Here is an 11,557-nt window from a genome sequence, read left to right on the forward strand (position 1 = left end):
TTGCTACATTTGCACACACTGTATATATATTTTCTGTTGTATTTTTGACTTTATGTTTTTTACCCCATATGTAACTCTGTGTTGTTTTTATTGCACTGCTTTGCTTTATCTTGGCCAGGTCGCAGTTGTAAATGAGAACCTGTTCTCAACTGGCTTACCTGGTTAAATAAAGGTGAAATTAAAAAATTAAAAAAATAGGGACTGATGTGTCACATTTTCTGTCCTATCCAGACAAAGAATCGATTTGCTCTCCCTCTTAGTGATGGAGCCCAGCCTGGGAGATGGCATATCAAAGACCACTGTTTAGCGAAACCAACAGTTGTGGTTTCATCTTTCTTTGATATTCTCAGCCAGATTTACAGCTCTCAATTTCATATAATTTTTTTAAGAAGACCACTTTCTCTTGGTCACAGATGAATGAAATCACTTTGGGCCCGATTTCGACCCGAGTTAAGAGCACTTAAATGGAACGTAATTCTGTTTTTATGCACTTTTCTCTCTATGCGTATTCTGACCTTGAACTTAAGCATGAGAATAGCATGCTATTCACCCGCTATTCATTTGAGGTGGAGATTGAATAAATTAAGGTCTTGTCAGGTGTGTCTGATATGCCGTATTCTGACCTTGACTTAATTCCCTCATAATTCCACCATGAATAAAGTGGAAAAATCATCTACTTTATTTTTTTCTGATAGAAATAACACAATTCTCCATGCACTGTAATTTACAACTTGATAAGAGCTATTGATAAGAGCTTGATATGAGTAATCTGTTTGGATAAGGGAATTGTAAATATAAATGACACTTGTTATAGATCTATTTTACCTTATAATCGCTGGAGACAAATGTGAAACAAGTCATATGGCAGCAAACTGAAGCATATCAGCATATCAACTTTCCCACAGTAAAGCTTATGGAATGCTGTGCCATTATGCAGAATTTAAATTGTACAGCCTTTTAAATTGCAGGGATAGGCTCTCTCGAATGTCTTAAATATAGGCTACCCGACTTTCTCTGTTTCCTATTTCTATCATGTTAAAGATTTGCCACTATCAGTATCGACCACCAGTAGGCCTAATAACCACACATATTCAAACAATAGGGCGTGTTCGAATCTCAAGGAGGACAACTTTAGCTAATTAGCAACTTTGCAACCACTTGCTACTTTGCAACTACTTAGCATGTTAGCTTAACCCCTAACCTAACATAGCATATCATACTAAAGCAGTGGAACGTAATATATCATACTAAACGGATTAAATGTGATCAAGACGTAGGATACTATACGTCCTACAATTCGTATTATATGTACAACCGCTATTACATTTAGTACGATACGTAAAGTAACATATCATACTAAATAGAGTGATATGGATTTTAATGAAATATAATATGTTTTGCTCTGTGACCAGGTTGGTTTTTACATTTGAACATGGATTAATCTAGAGGGCACTCCTAACATGAATTCCCTCCCTCCACCTTCATTCACAAGCTCCTCACATGTCATCTGGAGATGTGGTTGAGTAGGTCACATTCCAAATAAATGTGTCATCTTACTGCCCTACAATTCAGGGGTTTAATTCCTGTCCCACTTTCACTCCTTCTATGTATCCTCATGTTTCTAATCTGTCTAAACAAAGCATTGAAAAACACAGGAAAAGGTGGAATTCCTATTCAGACTTGAGATAAATTGACTTAACATGGACTTCATTAAAATAAATGTCAATGTTTTATTGACTTAAGTCTATGCGCCTCGAGTTTGAATCGGGCCCCATGTGCTCAGCCTACAAGGGTGGTTTAGTACAACAGTTAAGACTGAAGACTGGCTGAGTGGAGTAAGGCAGTGTTCTGACAAGGAAGAGACCCAGGTTCAAATCCACATTGTCACACAAATGCCAGCTTTATACATGTTACCTCTGCTATGACTTACATAATCTTAAAGATTTTAATTGTAACATCATGTATAATATTTCTTGGAGGGCGGGTAGTTTGCCCCTGATAATGCGTTCGGCAGACCGCACCACCCTCTGGAGAGCCCTGCGGTTGCGGGGCGGTGCAGTTGCCGTACCAGGTGGTGATACAGCCCGACAGGATGCTCTCAATTGTGCATCTGTAAAAGTTTGTGAGGGTTTTAGGTGCCAAACCAAATTTCTTCAGCCTCCTGAGGTTGAAGAGGCTCTGTTGCGCCTTCTTCACCACACTGTCTGCGTGGGTGGACCATTTCAGTTTGTCGGTGATGTGTACGCCAAGGAATTTGAAGCTTTCCACCTTCTCCACTGCTGTCCCGTAGATGTGGATAGGGGGGTGCACCCTCTGCTGTTTCCTGAAGTCCACGATCATCTCCTTTGTTTTGTTGATGTTGAGTGAGAGGTTATTTTCCTGGCACCACACTCCTACAGCCCTCACCTCCTCACTGTAGGCGGTCTCGTCATTGTTGGTAATCAAGCCTACTCAGTCATGGGTGAACAGGGAGTACAGGAGGGGTTATGAGCATGCACCCTTGTGGGGCACCAGTGTTGAGGATCAGCGAAGTGGAGATGTTGTTTCCTACCTTCACCACCTGGGTGCGGCCCGTCAATACATTTTAAAAAATTAGTCACTGGAAATGAATGTATGAGAGAGACGCTGCCTTTTACATGCAGGCTGACTTTGGGTATGTCAGAGTACTTCCATTCTGTTTTAAAACACATCCTGTGTATCAAAACACTTACATCGGGTTTACATTCAAACACCCTCATAACACCAGATCTCAGCTTTGGCGCACTACCCTTCATGGTTTCAGTACACAATTATGGTGTTTTGAGTCGTTGTATTTTAAAAGTGCACTTTTTAAGCATATTGAGATTGACCATTATTAAGAGAACATTAGCTATAGTTGAAATATAAATCACATTTAGCCTACAGTACTTCATGAAAGGGACGAGGTGCATGCATCTGTGTATCCACTACTGCTACACCAAACACTGCTCACAGGTAGACAGATATCCATACTTCTTGGTCAGATTACCAAAATATTTACACACAATACATAATGTTAACTTTAATCTGTGCTTTACGCCTAGTGAATGCCACATAGTCACATGTATCTCCTGTAAACTTCATGAAAAAAGTGATATAATCCTAGGAGATTAGTGTTTGTGCATTACGTAGTTATATGGTTGGTCTAAATATAGGAATGTGGTGTATCTGAAGATTCATGACAACATTCCTTTGAGAAACCCTCCATAAATTAAATTCTCTATAAGTACTTCACGCAGAGCACTCTGTCAGTAGATCTTAGCTTGAGGGCTGAAGTGAAGATTATCAGAGAATTACCACTTCGCAGGCTGCTATGGTATGAAAGCAATCTGCCATATATAAACTTATATCCTACAACCAACAAGACACAACACATCAGATTAGGACAAAATGTAATTTATTTACCTGGAAAATAGGTTTGAGATTTTATCTAAGATTTTAAATGTATTTAAAGATGTCAATATTTCACACTTAAACGTAAACCTTTATATTGTTTCTATGAAATACTGCATACTGTAGAACACATTTTAATTGGTTATTACAGATATATCTGACAACGTTACAGCTACAGGTGGCAGCAGGTCCTCTCTGCGACAGGTTAATGAGAGGGTTGTAATAGTCCAGGTCCTGAATGCAATCTTAATTTACATTATCTGCCTGCTCATCTTCACCTTCTTCAAAAAGGACACCTTTCGCTCAAACACACATTACGTTTTCTTTGCTCACACACTGCTGGTTGACTGCCTGTACCTAATCATGACTAATAACTTGCTCCTCAGTTTCTTTGCAGTCCCCAAATCCTCTTGCTCCGGGAGGAGCGGGGGCTGATAACCCAGGGAACACTCAAAGGGCGAAAGACCCGTGGCAGAGCAGGTAAGGGTGTTGCGGGCGTATTCGACCCACACTAGTAGCTGGCTCCAGGTGGTGGGGTTGGCGGAGACCAGGCAGCGCAGAGTCGTCTCCAGGTCTTGGTTGGCTCATTCCGACTGGCCATTGGACTGAGGGTGGAAACTGGAGGACAGGCTGGCCGACGACCCAATGAGTGTGCAGAACGCCTTCCAGAACGGGGACGAGAACTGAGGACCCCGGTCGGAGACATTGTCCACTGAGAGTCCATGGATCTGGAAGACGTGCTGCACCATGAGCTGGGCCATCTCTTTGGCGGAGGGTAGCTTGGGGAGAGGAATGAAGTGGGCGGCTTTTAAAAACCGGTCCACAACTGTCAGGATGGCAGTGTTGCCATCAGACGGGGAAGACCATGACAAAGTCCAGGGATAAGTGAGACCAGGGACGGTGAGGAACAGGCAGAGGTTGGAGGAGACCAGCCGGAGCTTGCCGAGTAGTCTTGTTCTGCGCACAGATCGTGCAGGCGGTGACGAACGCAGAAACGTCAGGAACCATGGTAGGCCACCAAAAGCGTTGTCGCACAAAGGCCATGGTCCAACGGGAGCCCGGGTGGCAGACAAGCATGGAGGAGTGAGCCCACTCCAGGACCGCGGAGCAGACAGCATCAGGAACAAACATCCGGTTATCTGGGCCCCCCCGGGGTCCGGCTGGGAACGCTGCACCTCCCGGACCTGCTTCCCTATTCCCCAACTGCGTGCCGTCGCTAAGCACGAGGTGGGAAGGATGGTTTCGGATTCCGGGGGTGTAGCCACGGGGCTATAGCGGCGTGACAGCGCATCTGGCTTGACATTCTTGGATCCCGGTTGGTATGAGAGGGAGAAGTTGAACCGGGTGAAAAGCAGGGCCCACCTAGCTTGCCTGGAATTGAGACGCTTGGCGGTGTGGAATTATTCCAAGTTATTGTGGTATGTCCACACAATGAACGGATGTTCCGCCCCCTACAACCATGTCCCTCCACTCCTCCAACGCCATCTTCACCACGAGAAGCTCACAATTCCCCACATCATAATTCCTCTCCGTGGTGTTGAGGCGATGGGAGAAGAAGGCGCAGGGATGTAACTTGAGGTCCAGGGCCGAACGCTGGGACAGGACCGCCCCCACTCCGTCATCCGAAGCATCGGCCTCCACCACGAACTGGCGGGACGGGTCAGGATGAACCAAGATGGGAGCAGTGGTGAAACTGTGTTTGAGGTCCCAGAACGCCCGGTCAGCAGCTGGGGACCATGTGAACGGAACATTGGGAGAGGTGAGTGCAGACAGGGGTAAGCCAGGGTGATATAACCCCGGATAAAGCAGCGATAAAAGTTGGCGAATCCCAGGAAACGTTGCAGCTGCACTTTGGATGTAGGCTGGGGCCAATCCACCACCGCTCTCACCTTCCCGGGATCCATCTGTTCACTCCCTGAAGCAATGATGTAGCCCAGGAAGGGGGTGATGGAGCGATGGAATTCGCATTTCTCCGCTTTCACAAAAAGCTGGAACTCCAGGAGGCGTTGGAGGACCTGTCAGTTGTAGAGCATGTGTTCTTGGGCGGAGCGGGAGAAAACAAGGATGTCATCGAGGTAGACGAAGACAAACCGGTTCAACATGTCACGGAGAACATCATTAACCAGGACCTGGAACACAGCTGGAGCATTGGTAAGGCCAAATGGCATGACCAGATACTTGTAGTGACCCATGGCCGTGTTGAAGGCAGTCTTCCACTGGTCCCCCTCCCGTATCCGCTCCAGGTGGTAGGCGTTACACAGATCCAGTTTGGAGAACATGGAGATGAATGGTAGCGGGTAGCGGTTCTTCACCGTGATGTCGTTGAGGCCCGGTAGTCGATGCACGGGTGCAGGGTTTTGTCCTTCTTCTCCACAAAGAAGAACCCTGCGCCGGCGAGGGAGGCAGAAGGACAGATGAACCCGGCAGCTAGGGAGTCCTCAATGTAGGTCTCCATAGCCTTGGTCTCCGGACCCGACAGCGAGTACAGTCGTCCCCGGGGCGGAGTGGTGCCTGGGAGAAGGTTGATTCCGCAGTCGTAGGGACGGTGCTGCGGAAGCAAAGTGGCCCGGGCCTTACTGAACACCTCCCGGAGGTCCTGGTACTCCGTGGGAATGGCAGAGAGGTCCGAAGCAACTTCAGAGCCCCCAGGAAAACATCCTGTGGCAGGCTGTGCAGACTTCAGGCAATGAGCGTGGCAGAACGGGCTCCAGCCCATGATGGCACCAGTAGACCAGTCAATAAAGGGGTTGTGTCGCTGGAGCAAAGAGAAACCCAATACCACGGGAACCTGAGGAGACTTAATTAGCAGGAATTGGGTCGTCTCGCTGTGGTTCCCTGATACTCGTAGGTTGATGGGGGTGGTATTGTGGGTGACCTGGCCTATAGAGCCCCTGTCCAGCGTTGGAACATCCATGGGAATGGAGAGGGGCTGAGTGGGGATGCCCAGCTCGGACGCCAGGGTAGCGTCCATAAAGCTCTAATCGGACCCAGAGTCGATGAGTACCCAGAGAGATTGCGACTGGTTCCCCCACAGCAAGATGGTATGAAAGGGGGTGCAAGTAAGGGGAGAGGAAAAGTTATCCGTATGGCTCACCAGAGTACTCGCTCCTAACGGTGAGTCTGGTCTTTTAGTGGACAGGTGAACACAAAATGACCAGTAGTCCCGCAATACAGGCAACTCTTCGTGTGAAGCCTGTATTGCCGTTTGGCTGGAGACAGCCTAGCTCTGCCTAGTTGCATCGGCTCGGGAAGAGGTGAATTGGCAGACTTCGGAGACTCTCAGGGGAACTCGGGTAGCCTCGGGTTCTCTCGGCAACGGAGCTGTTGGGGACTTCCAGGATGTCTCGGAGGCGAGGTGGAATCCTTGGGCGGGCGAGTGGAATCGGACTTCCTCTCCTTCCTTCGTTCCGGAAGTCGCCCATCAATCCGAATGGTCAAGGTGATGAGCGAGTCAATATCCGTCGGTAGTTCCCGGGCTGCAAGCTCGTCCTTTACTTCTTCTGACACTCCGTGCAGGAACGTGTCGAACAGTGCTTCTGGGTTCCAGGCACACTCAGCTGCCAATGTGCGGAAATCCACTGCATAGTCTGCCACACTGCGGGATTCTTGCCGAAGCTGGAGTAACTTCCGGGCAGCCTCTCTCCCGGACAATGGAGCATCGAAAACCTTCTTTACCTCCTGCATGAACTCCTCCAGATTGAAGCATACGGCCGACTGTTGTTCCCACTCTGCCGTAGCCCAGGCGGGAGCCCTCCCGGACATCAGCGTGATGAGGTACGCTATCTTAGAGCGGTGTGAGGGGAAGGAGGATGGCTGCAGCTCGATGATGAGCGAACACTGAGCGAGAAATGCCCGACAGGTTCCCGACTCTCCAGCGAAGCGTTCCGGGGAAGGTATGCAGGGTTCTCAGGAATCCGTGGTGGCCGGGGAGGCCGCGCTGCTAACCGCCGGGTTACTGAGGGGCTGGGAGGTTACCGTCGTGGTAGGCTGCCTAACAGACAACGGAATTGCGCCAGCAATGTGTTAAACACTCGGTCTTGGCATTCGAACAGGTCTGGAACCCTTCCATGAGACCACAAAGCAACTCCTCGTGCCTTCCAATGGTGGCTCCTTGGGAGGATATGGCATTACGGAGCTGGTCTGAGTCTGCTGGGTCAGTCATGGCCAGTTCGTACTATCACGTTTCAGGACAAGACCCAGATGCAGACAGTGTAGAAGTAACAAACGTTTATTACAAAAACAGGTGTCAGGCAAATGACAGGTCAAGGGCAGGCAGAGGTCAATCATCCAGGGTGGTGTGACAAGGTACAGAATGGCAGGCAGGCTCAGGGTCAGGGCAGGCAGAATGGTCAAAAGCGGGAAAACTAGAAAACAGGAACTTGAGAAAGACAGGAGCAAGGGGGAAAACGCTGGTAGGCTTGACGAAACAAAACAAACTGACAAACAGAAAACACAGATATAAATACACTGGGGATAATGGGGAAGATGGGTGACACCTGGAGGTGGGCGGAGACAATCACAAAGACAGGTGAAACAGATCAGGGTGTGACACCCCATGCCAGTTGCAGTGTGTATTATCATCTGTGTGTTTATGAGTGTGTTGACCTTTGCCACACCACTGACACTGACAGCCATGAGCCTGGAGCGTTATGTGGCCATCTGCATGCCCCTGTGCCACGGAGAGCTCTCGACTGTACGCAGATCCATTCACTTCCTGATCATCCACAGTGTCAGCTCCATACAGACCATCATAATAAAACATTATTTCATCCCCACATGTGAAAGTGAGATTTTCACAGTTGGAGTTTTCTTACATGTGAAACTGCAAATTGGATATTTACTAAGTTCACATGTGAAAAACAATGACGTAAAAATCGAATTTGAGGTTTCATATGTGAAAAATGTTCACGTGAAAAAACAATGATGTTTTTCACATATGAAATGGAAAATTAGATTTTAGCATGAATGTTCATCACGTGAAAATGCAATTCCACACGTGAATGTTTTTCACAGGTGAACCTGTATATCTGATTTTCACTGCAATTCACGTGAGGTGTCACTGATCCCCCCAGTACTGCTGCTCATTACGTTCACCAGCTCTGGAGGTCTACGTCACCGGCCTTCTAGGCATCATCATTACCACCAACCCCGGACTGTCTTGTCTCATTACGCATACCTGGTTCCCATTCCCCCTGATTAGTATGTGTATATATGTGCCCTCTGTTCCCCATTGTCCTTGTCGATTATTGTCCCATGTCCGTTGGTCTCGTGAGTACTGTGTATTGTGCTCTTGTTATTACGGGTCTCGTCCTGTGTATTGTGTAGAGGTTACACCTCGCTCTTTTGTTTGGGTTACATCCCTTTGTTATATATATACACGTGTTTGTTTTGGGCTTCGTCCCCGTCGTTTTCCATGACGTACCTTGTGTTGGGTGGAGTAATTAAAACCCCAATACGTATTCCTGCGCCAGTCTTCTAATCATTATACAACGTGACATGAGGTTAAAACATGTTATTCTACTCACGTGAAAAGGTGGTGTTAACATGTGAACTCTAAATGTAATACATGTGAAAACAGCTATTTCACATGTGAAAATACGATTATCACATGTTAAACTGCAAGTTTTACATTACTTTTTTTGTAAGGGTTGCACACATGTGTATGTCAATACTGGAACTTATGTTGATCATGGTTGCTATCTGCCAGTAGATGCACCTAGGTCATTAGTAATTCAAGCCTACACCTGCGTAGTAGTACACACTACATCTACTTTGTCATGGCACCGGGCCCTCAGCTGATGGAGAACAGTAAAATCAAAGGCCGGAAATGCATTTGCTACAGATTAACAGGGAGATCAACCGATTCTAAATCCTGTTGGTTCACACAGCAATCATGCGTCATTCAAGCAATACTGTGCCGGTCTTGACACCTTAACACTGCCATAAATTAGAGAGGAGGATAATATATCTCTGGCCCTCTAGTATGGTGAAAGGAATGCATTTGTTTCAGAGAATTTTTGCTGCCCAAAAACTTCAACATCCAACAATGAACATTGGGACAATATATTTCAACATCCAAATGTTGGGAATGATGAGAAATGGAAAATTAATGTATATTTTGTGATGTCATTAAAAATGGTATAAAGGCGTTATAAGGAAAATATTGTGACTTGAAGAGCTTTTACACTGTGGATATCAGGGTTACATCCTTTACCTTGTGTAGAAAATATCAAGGAGGAAGACAATGTTTTCGTGAAGATAGGAATGTGATTTTAGCTTTCTAACAAGATCAAAGTGACGATAATACTTTTGCCTTGTAACTAGTCACGCATGAGGAAGCTCAGAGAGCCTGTCAGTATGACGGAAACGCCCCTCTTTACCAGAGTGCATAAAATATTGAGTTAAGAATTATCAGATCAGACTAGACGGACCTCAAGCTGCAGCGAGGTCCATATTGGTCCCGACCCTGAAAATCAACACGAGGTGAAGATGACAAAGTTGCCTCCACTAACAATCAATATTACGGCTGAGTAGCTGTTCTAAGTACTGTATCTAAGAAGGTGAATTTAAGTGGGACCATCCTGTTACTCTCCTCAAACCATCGTCTACTACACTGCTCTCATCACCCCACAGGGGATCATCGACACGGCTGACTAGCTGTCCTCAGAAGACCACTTCCAGAACGAGTGAAAGTAAACAGACAACTAAGAAGAAGGACATTGTGACCTCTTGTGGACAATCTGGTCCCACGGGGGACCAGTATGAAAATGTATGCACTCACTAACTGTAAGTCGCTCTGGATAAGAGCGTCTGCTAAATGACTAAAAATGTTTTTTTTTTTTTTATAAAAACATCTGAGCCTTACATCTAAAAGGCCATCCGAAAGAGAAAGCCCAATCGACCCCTTCCCACGAAGGCCTGGGTCCAACAGAGATACACGACGAAGACCTCCAACACGTAAATACATGCATTACTTCTTACCAAACGGGTGGCAGTTCGGGGCAAGATATTAGGATTACTGTGAGCTAAGGTCCATGTGTATCCAAGTGTTTTCTCTCTCTCTCTTTAACTCGCCATCTTTTGTAACAAGTGTCATATTGTGTTAGTCCGCTAGGGACCCTTTTTCGTTGTATTAAATTTCTAATCCCTACCTATACCGTGTATGTGTTTGTATCTTGTGTTATCATTTTTTATTAGTTAGTAAATAAATAATTAAATAAATTTGTGTGGTACGGAATGATAAGTAAGTCCCGGGTTCGTGCAGACTTAAAGAGTCTACGACTTTCAGAATGAGACTGATACGAGGTAAATTATTAATAAATGACTGTTAAATGACAAGAGATATCTAGATATCTTTAGAGTTAATTCGGGAAACGGTAACTCGTTAAACAACTTTTCCTGTGGTGCCCCAAATTCCTAATGAGTTAATTGTTACGTTATTAATTTAATCTAGTAACAATTAAACATAGTAGGTAATTATTCAATAAATAATAGTCATCACAATAATGAAAGTCACGTCACAACAAAGGTTTGGCACTCAGTGCTGTTGTCCTAGCTAGGGCCAAGAGGAGGAGGAGACTGGGCAAGAGTCGTGTTCGACATCAATGAACCTTTTAGAGATATATTGACGGTAATCGGTTATAGTGATTATACAATAGTTATTGTTGGGTAATTGTTATTAAAGAATTACAGTAAGACCACCTTCTCATGTTTATTTCAGATTCTGCTGAAATTCTTTATGGCCTAGTAAAAAGGATTTGTGTCTTATGATGGTCGATGTTGGTACTGACAAATTACTATATGGTTTTATTCAATGTTTGTGTTGACAACTTTGTGATTGGCATTGCTTTACATTTTTATCCTCTTTCTAAACAGGAAATACGATGCCGAATACAAGCCAGGGCAGTGAGGGAAGTGAGGGCAGTTTTGAGCTTCCGACGGCGCAATACCAAAGACCTCTGAATGACAAAGTGGTGATAGTCCAAGTGTTGATTGGCATCTTCCTCTACATCAACTTCCTCATGATCGTCACCTTCTTTAAAAAAGAGGCCTTCATCACCAACACATGATAGATATTATTTGCTCACACGCTGGTCTGTGACAGTATTCTGGCTCTGACTGATGTATTGCTGCTGATGAGCTACTC

The 11,557-nt window shown here is 45.7% G+C and overlaps 1 protein-coding gene across 1 annotated transcript; it reads left to right on the top strand.

Annotated features, from left to right (window-relative positions):
• Nucleotides 1–464: 464 nt before the first annotated feature.
• On the top strand, nucleotides 465–11,277 carry LOC311106165 (odorant receptor 131-2-like; the record flags this gene model as incomplete). Its single annotated transcript, XM_084148489.1, has 3 exons — nucleotides 465–471; nucleotides 3,563–3,844; nucleotides 7,962–11,277. 3 exons carry the CDS (start codon nucleotides 465–467, stop codon nucleotides 8,333–8,335), a joined length of 663 nt encoding a protein of 220 aa, XP_084004615.1. The 3' UTR covers nucleotides 8,336–11,277.
• Between the last annotated feature and the right edge of the window lie 280 nt (nucleotides 11,278–11,557).

This window comes from Coregonus lavaretus, assembly GCF_964263955.1.
Source record: "Coregonus lavaretus genome assembly, chromosome: 30".
NCBI lineage: Eukaryota > Metazoa > Chordata > Actinopteri > Salmoniformes > Salmonidae > Coregonus > Coregonus lavaretus.